Source organism: Talpa occidentalis, unplaced genomic scaffold (assembly GCF_014898055.3).
Source record: "Talpa occidentalis isolate TD23 unplaced genomic scaffold, MPIMG_talOcc4v2.1 talOcc4.4, whole genome shotgun sequence".
NCBI lineage: Eukaryota > Metazoa > Chordata > Mammalia > Eulipotyphla > Talpidae > Talpa > Talpa occidentalis.
In genome coordinates, this window is record NW_023604295.1 from 117294278 (window position 1) to 117308433 (window position 14156).

A 14156-nucleotide genomic window follows, 5' to 3' on the forward strand; every position below is an offset into this window, starting at 1 on the left:
TCTCCGTAGCATAAATGATTTAGGTTAATGCAAGAAAATTCTCACAAAGCCGGTGATGCTTGTTTTCCTACAAGTTTGATTTAAAGGGAAAAAAAAAAAAAAAAAAGAGGTGGGGGTTTCTTCTCCTTTGGAGTTGGCTGCACTACCAAGCTGCCTGTCACAGCCATTTGGAATACTTAGTTCCGAGTGTTGCCACCTGACCCCACCCAGGCAACTGTGATTCTGAACCTGTGCTTTTAAAAGCCCTCCCAGCAATATGGTTGCACAGCCAAGGCTGCCTCATGGGGTTGCTGGGGAGGAAGGGCGCTGGGTGGCTTTCCAACTGAGAGAAGCTTCAGACTCAGTGAAGGCTGGGAGTGCTTCAAAGACTCTGCATCTGTGACTTGTCACTTCCTAATGGTGGGAATTTGAGGGAGAAAAAACTGCTGCAAATGATTTGATTCTTATTTAATGACAAGCCTGACAACTGCATTGTGTTAGGGAGTCCCAAGAGGACAGATAGAGGGGATTTTAGCAATGTCTTAATGCATCCCCTCATCTACAGGTGAGGAAAATGCACACTTGCAAGAAGGGTGCCAAGCGAGCTAGGAACAGCGTGATTTTCTCAGAAGTTCTTGCGCTTTGAATGGTGTTGAGAGGCCAGATGCCTTCACAGGGAGAGCTAAGGTGGGGGGTGAGGGGTCCTCCTTCTGTATGCCATCTGTGGGCTTGGCCCAGTACCCTGGTGGTTTGTGGTACCCTTTCCACCCATTTAGTCTAGCCCCCAACTCATGGTAGTCATTAGGAGAGATAGACACTCGCACTGTCATTTCAGGGGTGGGGGCTTTCTGCTGGGCAGTCCTAATTAAAGGGCACCCATGTTTCCAGGGATGCGTTAGTGGGCACCGCCAGGGTGGGATCACTGATCCCACCTTCACATTCCTTCAAGCTGTGACCCAGGCTTCCCTCCTGTTCCAGCACCTCAAACTCCCCCAGGATGAGCCAGGAAGTAGATGGAGCCCTGCACATGAGTCAATTTCTTTATTAATTTTGACATTTGTTCAGCTGGTGTAGGGAGAATGGGCTATACATCAGAGTGGGGGTGGGGGATTCTCTCCCGATAGATAACAGAGCAGGTGGGAGAGACTCAAGAAAAGATTCATTTTCATAACAATTAAAAAAATTAAGGTAATTCCAAAACTTCTAAAAAGCGTCTAAGGTGCAGACTGCAGCATTCTCTAGGCATCAAGTGGAGACCCCAAACTCCTCCCCTAACAGCTCCTACTAGCAACCGGAGCGTGCAGCCATGCCGCCGAGGGCTGGGGCCGGCGGGCCAAGCAGCCATGCCAGACGGAGCGCGAGGTGCCAAAGCATAGGCTGAGCCGCGGGACCCGCGCGGGGCTCTACGAGGGGCTACTGGGCTGGGCGGCTGCGGCGGCCGGGGAGAGGAAGGGGCAGGATCGAGGCGGGGTGGCGAGCCCTGCGCCTGTCTTCCGAGGACCCTCGCCGGGTCGTCCCCGGAGCGGCACCCTGGGCGAGGGCCCCGACCCGCCGGCGCTGCGCTCGCGCCCCGCAGGGGCAGGGCTGGGGCTGGGGCTGGGCTTCCTCCGCACAGCCCGGGGAAAACTGAGGCCGCCAACGCCGACTTCCTCTCCCCAGCCCGCCCCTCTAAGAAAGCAAAAGCGAAACCCGCCCGGTCCAATCCGACGGTCGGGGCGCGGGCGGGGGCTCCGCGGCGCCCGACGGCAGGTGCGCGCGGCTGGGGACGCGCCCCGGGCCGTGGGGCTGAGACGGGAGGGAGCTTCTGTGCTACTTGGAAGGTCTGAATGTGTTCCGAGGACTCAGAAGAGCGGCTGGGAGAAGAGTGACTGGACATCCGCAACAGAGGCTCTGGCGCGAGCAGGAGAGCCCGCCGGTCCCTCTCCCGACCTAGGGGGCGCCCCCGGGCAGGGCGGCGCCGGGATTGTGCTGATTCGGGCCTCCCTCCGCCGGAGGCTCCAGTGTGACTTAAGGCTCTTCCCTGATGGCACCGAGGCGAAGAACAGCCAGCTGGTTCCTCTCTGCCCTGACCGGCGGCCGGGCCCGGGCGGGTCTCCTTGCCAGCCCCGGCCTCCTGGTGGTCAGCGGCTCGCTCCTCCTCCTCCGGCTCTCCTCCCGCTGGGCATGTGGTCAGAGGTGGCCCCTGGCCCAGTCTCTCGGGGGCGGGGCGGGTGGGGGGCAGAGGGGCTTGGTCAGAGTGGGGGCAGGGAGGCTGTTCAGCCTAGACCCCCCCATCCTGCCGGCTGCCTGGACGTAGAGCACCAAGTTCGCTCTGGGAGACTGGGGTGGGGCGCGGGGCGGGGAGTGGTGGCTGACTTCCATGAACTGGCAGATACATTCTCTAGCCCTACTCCCTTCCTTCCTCTTTCACTGAAAGACAGGCTGTAGCTCCTTCTCCCGCAGCCTGGAGAAGTCCTCAGGAGCTGAGCTGTTAGTGCTTGTACATACTGCTAAAGTGTTTCTATTGGTTTGCATAGTATTTATTGTTTTTCATATACACAAGGCTGATTACTGTACAGTTTACACTTTGAACACAGACTATGATATAAGTGCTTGAAGATATAGAAAACCTCTTCTCTATTGAACATGCTGGTGCAATCCTGGGACAGCCACCGGCTCCCTCCCCCCAACTGAGGGCGCAGACCCTTTCAGATGGGGTCTGGGCTCCCTGTGAGCCCTACTGCTAAGCCAGGGGGTCCTTGCCTCAGATTCTTAAGTCCCTAACACAGGAACCCTGAATGCACTCTAAAGGTAATGATTTTCCATTGGAAGATGATTAATACTGAAACTGGCAGAGAGAGAGAGAGACAACATAAAAAAATTCCAGTTCATCCACAGGAGATTCTATACAGCTTCGGATGTCACAGTAAAATCTGTGTGTATAGTGAGTAGAAGGGAGGGGTGTGTGCGTGTGCGTGTGCGTGTGTGTGTGTGTGAGATGCAGCGAGTTCTGGGAGGAGCGTCCACTGGAGAATGGGTGGGCACTGTTACAAGCGGAATGGAGGTGTGTGGGTGGGGAAGGCTGGCGGGTGAGGACCTGGGATTTAAGGTGCTGAACTGATTTTATGCTTAGTTTTCTTGCTTTTTTTTTTTTTTTCTATCCAGGAAGCCCCCATGGATTTCTTACAGATGAGGTTGGAAAAAAGAGTACCCTGTAACAAGTTAAAATTAAAATAATTTTTAAAAAATATACCATCCCCAGCCACAAAAGAGCCCTTGTTCACTTTTTCCGTTCATGTGCTCTCTTGGACTTGTTCTCTACTCTCTCTCTCTCTCTCCTCCCCTTCTTGCTGCTCTTGTCCTGATTCCCAACAGAGATCCATCGTTGCTAGAGGCAGGATTGAAGACTGTAGGTCATGCGTCTACAGCCAGCCGTTCATGCGAATAGGAGACTAAAGGAAGTCCCTTACAGAGATCATGCCGTTAGCCTAGAGGAACGTGTGCGCACTTCTGCAGCCTCCGGTCCCGCTCTCCTCCTGTGTGCATGGCAGAGTGTGTGGAGTTCAAGGGTTGGGTGTCGAGGTGTGATCCTGAGGGACACAAAGAGGAAGAGGGGAGTCATTTAGAACTTAAAGGTGCAACTCAAAGCAAAACCCCAGATACACAGTTGTGTGCCAGTTGTTCGGGCAGCGTCCAATGCAGGAAAAACAGCCTCCCCACTCTGCCCTGCCCCAAGCAAGGTGATGCACTGAAAGGCGTTGAGTTCAGAGCCTCTGACTTTCCTGTAATGCCTGCCAACTTGCAGCCCAGAAGCTGCCTCTCCAGGTAGCTGCCCGAGCCTACTGCTGAGCTCCCCAGGAAAACTGCTCTGACCTCAGAGAGGAGGCAGAAAGTTCCAGGCTGATGCAGTCACCTGGGGAGAAATCCCCATGTGTCCTTACACCCAGGAGAGAGGCCATTTTCATGAGTCAGGGCATGACCCAGAAAGGGACTCGATGAAAAACAGTGCCCACCATTTTCTCAGATCAGTTCAGCCAGCATGCATGGGCTTCTGTGTGCCAACCCCGGGTATCCAGAGGTGGCACAGACATGATCACCATCTTGGGAGCTCATGGCCTTAAGGAACCGTTGGCCCTAGTCCGCTAGCTCTTTACTGTCAGTGCCTCTGGCTCCTCTCCCCAGGTTTCATGGAGGGACAATCTCAGTCTTGGCAGAGACCTTTGGAGAACAGCTGCTCCCTCCCTAGGATCTTAGGTATCTTAGGCTAGAAGACAGCAGCTTGGCCTGTGGACCCAAGTCCAAATTGTGGGGCCTCGGGATTCACAGCAAGACACCACTCCCACCTCCTACAGCTTCATTTCCACACTGGAGAGAAAACTCCATGTTTCCAATGCCAGCAATTTAGCATTCTGTCTGCATGGGTCTTGGGATGGATTGGGAAAAGGACCTTTACCGGAAGAGCAGTTGACAATCTCTTAGATGGGGCAGCAAGTGACAAGAGATGAGCTGACACTCATTCTGATGCAAAGCTGTCCCCAGATAAGGAAACATCTTGGGCTCTTCAGGTGATGAAGTTGGGGAGGTACCTGGGGGTAACCTAGGTGAAACTGAATCAGAGGTTCTCAAAGGATGGGAGGGCGGGTTAGGTTTGTTGCCAGAGGCTGTTCTAACGTTGAAATAAACAGTTTGTACTGCAGTAGCTTGAAAGAGCTGTCATCCTGGAGGGCAAGACTCTTCCACCCCTACCAGGGCCTCCTTGTCAGCCACACCACCTTTTCTGTGTCCAGTGAGCCCATAATCCTTTCCTGCTCCTACCTGGGTTTGATACTGTCCCATCAAAACTGCCATCCAGTCTCATCTCCTCTGGGGTTCTGCGCACTACCCTCTCCTGCATGAAGTCTTCTAGATAACTCTGCTCTTATTTTTCTCCTCTTGTTTCCAGCCACTATCCCTGCTTGTCACCATCTTGAATTGAAAACCATCACAGAATAGAGTGGTTTCTGAAGCCAGAAAGCCTGTGTTCACATCCTTTCGGCCAACTTCCTGCTGCCTGACCATGGTCAAGTTACCTATGCTCTCTGTGACTCAGTTTCCTCTGCTGTAAAAGGAGGGCACTGACAGGACTGCCTCATTAGACTGAAGTGGCAGGCCTAGGAGGGTAAGTATTACATGAGTGTAAACTATGACTGGGCTCTCTGCAAATGCTACTGCCTTTGTCCTGTCTTGACCTTTCCACTTCTGCATTATTTGCCTTGCTGGAGTGAAACACTAACGGCAAGAGTGGGACCCTAGCCTTCCCTGTGGTCCCCACATTGTCTGCCAGTGCTAAGCACATCTCAGATAGGAAGCCATGTAATATCTTGAGCCTGGAGACAGGCTGTGGTCTCCTGACCACAGAGCAGAGGGGAAATGTGAAGGCTTTAGTGATGATTCTAATGTCAATGCTTATTTCATCTTTGTTTAAACTGAGGGTCCAGGAAGAGCAGTGACAGGTCCAGTGGGGCCAGCCAGGGGTAGGAACAGAAAACTATTCTCCTGGCTGCCTCCAAGACTCTGCCTCCGTCCCTTGAGAAAGGCCTTATCCTTTAAAGAGCTTAGAAAATAGCCCCTGCTGATCCTTGTGGCTGTGCCCATAGGTTCTTCTCCTCACGTCCTATATCTGTGCTGTCACCTGTTCCCACTCCAGTTCAGTGTCCCTGGCCCCCCTCTCCCCCCCACCCCACTTGTCTATGAGGCCTGCAATGGCTGGGGAGTGAGAGTGGACTGTGACTTAAGATATAACAAAACAACAAAATAAAACATGACCCCTTGCCTCCCTGCCCCCGCCCATTAAGAGTCATTCATTTTAAAACTTTTAGAATATTCTGTTGTTAGAGCTAATGCGAGTCTTGTAACCACAACATCTGAATGGAAAGTGTCTCTTAAAAAGAACCAAAAAACGCAGAAGCCTTTACGCACTGCGGCAGATCTCTGAGTGTCCCAGGAGACAGACCACATAGATGCAGGGAAAGCCAAGATCCAACCCTGTCCAGGCTTCTGGTTGGGTGAGGGGGGAGGGTGCTGCCCCGCCCCTGCCCTCTGCTGCTCTGCTCTCTGCAGTCCCTCGAGCAACATACTTGGACCTGAATACTTGGCACAAAGCAAAACCTGCCACCTGCTGCTGTCTGCACCGAACAATCAGGCCTCGATGAAACTGCAATTTTCCAGCTTTTTACCAGAAAACACCCCACCAGACTTTGATGCAAAATTCTTCCCAAGGTTGGGACTGATTGTGGAGAGCTCAGAATGGTTGACCGGAGTCCCTTCAGTGCTCACCCACGATGGTGGGTTCTAGTCTTAGGTGTTTTGCATCTGAAGAAACTAACCATCACTCATTTTAAATATAAAATGAATTTTATATTTTAATACTAATATTTTATATTCCATATATTTAATATAGAATGCTAAAACTTCATCATTTCTACAACTGAGCCATATAACTTCTAGGAGGTCTGAGAAGAAAAACCAAAATCAGCCATAATAATTCACTCTTCAACATGCTTTAAAAATCACTGGAGGAACTTGGTACAGAATCTTGAGATCCAGCATTTTAATTCAGTGGGTCTGGGGTAGGGATTAAGAATCTGCATTTACCCAGACTCTTAAAGAGTGTGAATGATACTGAGAAACACTGCATTTAGAATTGAACAATTTACAGAGCTGTTCATAAACATAACCCACTGATCACCATAACCATCCTACAAGGACATATCGGCTTAACAGCTAAGGGTCCTGCAGCTTGCGGGTGGGGGACGCTGACTTGGCCTGTCACTCTACATAATTTTACAATTGATTGGGCACCAGGAAACACATGTTCTCCTACCAGCTCCACACATTACACGATTACACATTACACGACTATCTTAAAACCTTTTTAGTGGGATGCAAAACACATTCTGCAGGGAGTATTTTCATTAACCCTCAAGGAGCTGGAAGTTCAGGGCAGCTAAGTGACTGGGGTTAGATAACAACCTGGACATAGCAGAAGCCAGGACCTGAAGCCAGACTCCCGAGCCCCTTCCTCAGCCTCAGCTTTCACTCTCAAACAAATATAGTCAATTCTCGTTACTCGCAGTAGTTCTCTTCTCTAAAGTCACCATGAACTCTGACGGAGTGAACGCTGTACCACTGCTCCTACAGAGGACACAGAGGTAGGCTCCTGGGAGCCTCTGTTCACACTTTTGTCAACTGATGAATACCTCCCCTTGTTTTATGTGTTTCTATCAAAGACACCTTATTCTACATGCACACAGTTGTCTCATCAGCATTAAACTCAAAGCCACCACACTCTAACTCAGGCCTGACTGAAGCTCTCCTAACACACACTTTCCCCATAAGGCACGTTACAGCCTCTGTGTACCTTGGAACCCTAACCAGGACGGTAGCTCTGGACTTGGAGGCCATTTCAAACAACAAAATCACCAACAAAGAGTACAAGGATGCAGAACACGTGGCACTAAATAGACCTCTGAGAGAACGCTTGTTTACAGTCTGAAACAAGGAGACAAGGTGTCACCTAGTCTGACCTCAGCTGGAACAGGCACGCTGGGCCACTCAAATTTTCACCCCTGTGTACGCGTCTGTAAATGAGAAAGTGTGTTGGTTTCAGGTAAAAATAAATCTAGCTGGTAGGTGAATTTATTAAGTGTGGCGTCCATGAACAATGAGGACTGACTGAGTGGGTGTTAGATTAAGGATAAGGGGAGCCTTCAGCCCTGCCCCCCTTCTCTGCAGCCTTTTTGTTGGGAGCTTAGTGCACTGGAAGCTGCCTCCTGGCTCCCTGGGGCCCAGGCAGATGCCTGCCTCCAATTGGCTCCCTCAGCCCTGTCCCCACCAGGCTTCCCGGGCCTCTTCTAGGCAGAGGCCCCTGCATTTTTCTGGAGCCTGACATGGCATCAGTGGCGTGGAACCCTGTCACCTGTGGGGGTTTCAGCCACTCTGTAGAACATCTACAGAAAATTACACAGATAATTCGAGGCACCATCTATCGCCCTTGCCTGGCTTCTGGGCTGCCCCGCGCCCTCTTCCAAAACATCAGTAGGACGGAGCCAAAGAAACTGAAATCCAAAGCCACTGATACTGCTACCATAAGAAAAATAAGACAGAAGAGTACACTTTCCCTTCACTCTCTGCTTTTTCAAATCATTTGCATTCTTGGATTATTGCCAGGATAGATCACCACTAATCTAAACCAGCAGCTGGATGGGACACGCTGGTGGTGTAGGGGTTAACTCTGTGACCTCCTTAAGCTGCTGAGGAGTCAGGTCTAATTTTATACTATAACTGGATCTGCCAGCAGCCCTCCTTTGGCCCAAGTGCTGAGGTATGTTGGAGGCCCGAGTCAGCACTTCTGGGGACTCGGAAAGCAGAGCCTGTTTTTCCCTTGCTGCTCAGCCTGAGCCAGGCCCTGGGGGTTTAAATGGCAATGGCCTGGTTAGTGCTATGCTGGGGCCACAAGGCTTCATTGCTTCCTGCAGACTCCCACCCCGATGCATCCTCTACTGAGCTGCCCCGAGCTGGGCACAATGAAGGGCCTCGGGGCAGCTCAGTACAGGATCCCTCAGGGAGGATGGAGATCAGAGCTGGCCTCAGAAACCCACAGCACTTCACAGCCACAGAGAGCCTGGGCCGGGGCGTCTTCATGACCCTGCTTCTGCACGTCACGCACACCCTGCAGCTTAGCCACACCATGCATACCGTGCGCCTCTGTCACACCATGCACACCTTGCTCCTCAGTCTCACCATGCACACCCTGCTCCTCAGCCACACCATGCACACCCTGCTCCTCAGTCTCACCATGCACACCCTGCTCCTCATTCTCACCATGCACACCCTGCTCCTCAGCCACACCATGCACACTCTGCTCCTCAACCACATCATACACTTATTGTGCACACATAACCATGCACACCAAGCCCTGACAACCCTAACATGTAGGAAGAATGCCATCTATGCTATGGGCCTTTTCACCTCACCGTTTCCTAGAAAGCAAGGGAGAAACCTATTTTAAGAAACACCAAGAAGAATTGAAGCTTTGGGTTGATCAGGACTTTTGTTAGGGTCCAGATTCAAGAGACAGTCTAGTTCTGTCTTTTCGGGCACTTATATTGAAATGTCACAGCCAAGAAAGACTACTGTACTCTCCAGTGCCCTGTCCTCCAACCTCCAGAACCCCCTTGCTGGGTTTCCAGGATAATATTTCTATTGAGATTTACTGAGTGTTTATAACACATCAAAGCACTTTTTCAAATCTGTTAACGTTGCACATCTTGAAAGGTTATTCAGCAGGTTCTGGTGACTGTGTTTCCTTGATCGGGATGCAGAGACACAGAAGCTTTGTCTCAAGACCACAGCAAAGACCATTCATCTGTATCATGCTGGGCCAAAGGGGTGTGGAGGAGAGTGTTCCGTGGAAGCAGGGGTGGGACAAGGAAGAGGGCCATGCCACAGGGCCAGGCCATGCAGAAAGGATGCAGAGAGACATGTTACCTCCAAAGAGGCCATTTGAGGGGAAAGGGCTCAGGATCACTGTTTCCCCCTTTTCAGGCTGGCCCGCTTCACTATCTGAGCCCCCTTCCTGCCCTCTATCAGATCCGGCTGCAGGTTGCTCCCTCTCAGCTCCACCTGGAGACATTAGCAGAGAGGGAAAGCAGGACAGATCACACAGAGAGACACGGCAAAGACAGACAAGAGATTGAAAAGGCCTCCTCTGGGAGGCTCGAGGGTGAGCCCAGAGGGGGTGAGACTGAAACCGGAAGAACTGGTGCACAGGTGAGCAGCAGGTAAAGGTGCGGTCACTCAGTAAAGCGAGGGCCACCTCAGTACCTTGGCGTGTTTCATAAAGTAATCAATATCAGCTTCCAGATCACTAGGGTCCTCTAGGGGCCCCTCAACAATCACCTCTTCATGTTCCTGGGTGTCACCGGCACCAGATGAGTCTATCTGCCGAACAACTTTGCGAATGATCTGGAAAAAAAGAGGTAAGGGAGTAAGGGCTTCTCAAGACAGAGCTGGAGAAGAGTGAGTCCCTAGGAATGAGAGCAGGGAACTTTCCTTGAGTGGCCAAGAACAGGGACACTCTCTCCCCCACATGGTGGTGTAGACGTGCTTGCAGAGCACTGCTTCAGCAGGGCTAGAATTCACAGAGGGTGTGGGCAGTTTTCATTACTTATCAGGGTCTGACCACATGTCACTTCTATCTTGAGCCCATAGCATTTCATTCTGCCTCTTGGCATGGGTGAAAATACCGTTTGTCTTCCTCATAAGTTCCTAATGACAGAGGGCGCTTCTTTTCTGTGTAAAGTAATTCAATTCAGTTCACCATTCTCTTATCCATTCATCCATATATTCTAGCAACTGTTTACTCTGCCCCTCCCATGTGCTAGGAGTGGGAAATACAAACATAAGCAGGAGGGCAGCTGAGCATAGACAGAATCTTGCTCCACCGTAACATGAGTAGCCACGGTCGGTGGGGGGTAGAAGGGGGTCTTCCAGTTCCTCCTTCCTCTCCCTTGTGCCCACACCTACTACCAAGTTTGGTGCTCAGAACCACAGGCAAACTCCTGTCTACTGAATGAAATCTGTTAACAATCCAATGCATTTCCATCTCCTTTTTATGTTAGGAGGCACATGGTAATGTGGGGCCATACTGCTGTCTTACAGATCTGTTTTGAGGGTTCGGTAGCAGAGGGACCTGCTTTTTCTGGAACCGAGTAGCAGGAGCTAGACAGGCTGAATCAGAAAAAGAAACTACAAGGAGTTTCAGATGGGGAGTGAGGAAGACAAGGGCCCCCCACACCTGGACAACCCCCCTGAGGGGGTTGCTTACGCCTGAGGCTTGCTCACCCTTCCATTATGGCAGCTGAGAGCAACTGAGGGAGAATTCCACTGCCTTCTAACCTCTAGCCCACCTCCCTCTTTCCAGCTCAGGGGGATGCACTGCACCCACCTTCTTGGTGACAATGTTGCCCTGCTCATCCGTGAATTGTTCCTCTGTCACCTGCTCCCCTGGAATATTCTGAATCTCATTGCCCTGGAAATAGAGAAAGGGAGAAAATTCAAGATTGGTAAGGGAGAGTTTGGGAATAAAAATGGAAAAGAAGGAGGTAGATCAGCAGCAGCAGCAACAGCCATGGTTTGACAAGTCCTCAGTGGACTTGAGGTGAGAGGCGCCCTGTGGGCCATGGGCCTGCGGACAGGATGCAGCCTAAGCTTGCAAGTGCTTTGTGTCTGCTTTGTGCCTACAACAGCAGCAGAAGTGGGCAAAACAGGGATGACCACACAGGCTTACTCAGGGAGGAGGCCCCGAGACAGAAGGGAGGCATGTGGTTTATATTTTGACGGCCTGCTTCCAGAGGATGGTTGGGACAGAAGCAGGTTGAGGCCTCCTAAGTCCCAAAGCTGAACTCTCGCTGCCACCAGAGTGCATACACATGGCCTGGGCTCCCAAATGACCCCGGGGCCTCCTGATCCTTCTCTTCCATCATGTCCCCTCACCCAGAGGCCAGAGATTTCCCCAGCAACTCCCACACACAGCACAGTCCTGTGCCCTCAGCCCCAGCCCCCTGACTCCTAGTTCCACCGCCCACCTCCAGCCCCAGCCCCGCCTCCTGCCTGGCGGTTACCTTCCAGAGGACCCGCCGCCGAACCACCTTGGTGGAGATGGTCTCCTCTTCGTCACTTAGGCCCCCGTTTTCCCCCAGCTCCTTGTCCAGCTCCTGGTGGATGTGCCTCAGCACAAAGCTCAGGGAGCCCTTGACAATGTGCATCATGTTCTGACAGCTGACCAGGAAGAAGCCCAGCAGCACTAGGGTGACCATGAGCTGGGTGATGAAAGTCCACATCCTCACCTCCTCCTCGGCAGCCTGGCCTAGGGACCAGCGGAGCCAGGGATCCAGCCACTGTGGGGTCCGGCCTCTCATTCTCCTCTTGCACTCCTGAGGGCCCCTCGGACCCCTTCCATTCTCAGTCTCTTGGGCTCCTACTCTCTCTAGGCAGGAGAGCAGCCCCTCCAGTAAATGACCCGCTGGAGTGCCCTCCTGCTGAGCGGCCCCAGGCTCTGCCCATGCTCTGGGTGACGTCAGGCTTTGATAATTTTAGCTCCCAAGCCAGCTGCCGGGACTGTCCAACTGGGCAGAAGGAAGTCAGCAGGTGCTCCTGTCCTGGGCACTGAGAGCGCATGTCAGAGTCGCTGTGTGAGCGACACCCACCCTGCCCGCTCTTGCCTTTCCTGACCTGATGGCAACTAAAGGCAGTTATGCCCAGGGAGCGGCTGGAGGATGTGGCTGCTTGTGTGTGGCCCTGCGCTGCTCCTGCGGTCATCAGGGTGATGCTCGCCCTTGTGGCCATGGGACCAGCTAATACCCTGGAAAGTGAAGGGCTTATTTCAAAAATAGCCTCTGGTGAGTGATTTGCTCCGGCACAGCCAAATGAGCCCAGCAGGGTCCAGCACAGGTGGTGGGGCCACCCGGAAGCCCAGTCGTGATTCCCAGCAGCCCATGGGCTTTCAGTCCCCTCCTTTATTGGGCACAGCAAGCCGAAGTGTAAGTAGCTGGTGTGTCTATTTAAGGCCTGTCTTCACAGGTTCTTCCCGTTCTGGGCTACCCATACCCATGAACAGGAGCCACATTCTTTGCTCGTTGGTGAGCTATGTGGCAGCTGGGACTGACAGGAATTTCACTTTCCTATCGGGCAGCTTCTCTTTGAGTAGCTGTTGTGCAGCAGAATGAACAAAGATCAGGGACACAGTACACTGACCCTGCAATTCACTGTGTGTGTGTGTGGCGGGCAGCGGTGGTGGTGGGGTGTTGGGAACACTGGGCACCTTCTCTGGGCCTCAGTTTCCTGAACTGCACAGCAGGAATGAAAGAGCTCTCCCGCCCCCATTTCTAAGTGTGCCGTGAGTGTCTCAGGGTTTATGAGAATAAACCCTGCTGTGAATAAGGACAAGTGAACGCTGGTGTGTCCACATGCTGGTGGTGGGCTGTACATTTCACTTAGTAACTCGGTTAAGCCTTGCAATGATCCAGTCATACATGTTCTATAATTTTCCCATTTATACAAAGGAAATGGAGGCACAGAGAGTTTAAGTAGCTTGCCTAGGTGAAGCTTGCCTAGCCTGAGTCAGTTTTCAAACTCCTTTTGCTTCACTAAATATTGCCTCATTTCAATAAGAAAGTATCTGGGGTACAACAAAACAAAAACAAATGGACAATTATAAACCAGAAACATCCTGCAGGGGAGAAGGAGGGGGAGGAATCGGAGGGAGGAGCACAGGGGGCTGCGGTGATGGTGCAGGGTGCATTGGGGAAGGAAATTCTGTGGGGACTACAGCGTGGGTGGGGGGGGGTGTGGAGAGGGAAGCAAACATTGTTTAAAAATGAACAATGATGTAAAAATATATAAATAAAAAGAAAATTTTAAAATAAAAAAAAGAAAGTAAGTATCTGGGAAAATAGAAGCCCATGGTCACATATGCCAAGGAGCTGGACATGGCACCGTGTTCGGTTCTGAACCACTCAGAAGAGTCCAGCTTCAGAAATCACCCCCTCCCTTTCCCCTACTTCCCCCAGGTCCATAGAGAAGGATTGGTTGTTTCTAGTCATTTCAGGCCCAACTCTCAAGTGTCAAATCACAGGACTTCTCTCTATCTGTCACTATTTCCAGAGACTCACCAGAAATACTAGTAAATGGCTGCTTCCAAACTGCACCGTAAATGGGCCTTGTTATCAAAGCCCAGGCAGTCAGATGATTAGGACAGCAGTTCAGCGGCACAGCCACCTCCCTAAGGCCAGGGAGGAGGTAAGGCTCTAAGCCCTGCACACTCTCACACCCAGAAGCAGGAATCAGATTCTCCTGGCTGACCGTGTGACACTCGGCCTCTTTGGGCCTCAATTTCCTTGTCTGTACATAAGACAGTCTGACTCTATGATCTAGAAGGTTTCTCTCAGCATCCCCAGGGACTGTCCTTCTTTCTCCCCTCACCAAAGGCTGAGGCAGAGGCGAGGCAGAAAAGAAGCTCCTGGTTTCCTTCTCTCTCCCAGGATCAGGAGCATGGACCCAGCCAGTTTAGGCACCTAAACCCGCCTGATGAGAAGGAATGCGCAGGAGTGGTGTGAGGTTAAAAATCAACACAGCCACCTGTCCTGCCAAGGCACATG

General features: G+C 51.9%; 1 protein-coding gene across 6 annotated transcripts in view; it reads right to left on the bottom strand.

Annotated features, from left to right (window-relative positions):
* Positions 1-2342: 2342 nt before the first annotated feature.
* Positions 2343-14156, bottom strand: part of ANK1 (ankyrin 1) — a 213238-nt gene continuing 201424 nt past the window's right edge. For 3 of the 6 annotated variants that reach the window (XM_054700916.1, XM_037526135.2, XM_037526134.2), the window contains exons 40-42: positions 10946-11029; positions 9823-9963; positions 2343-3548 (exon numbers count right to left, since the gene is read on the bottom strand). In XM_054700916.1, the coding sequence (XP_054556891.1) occupies positions 3522-3548; positions 9823-9963; positions 10946-11029 (252 nt within the window). In that variant the 3' untranslated portion in view covers positions 2343-3521. Of the gene's footprint in view, positions 3549-9356; positions 9622-9822; positions 9964-10945; positions 11030-11621; positions 11863-14156 lie in introns of those variants that run through there. The other 3 variants (XM_037526140.2, XM_037526141.2, XM_037526142.2) reach the window with 3 other exon arrangements.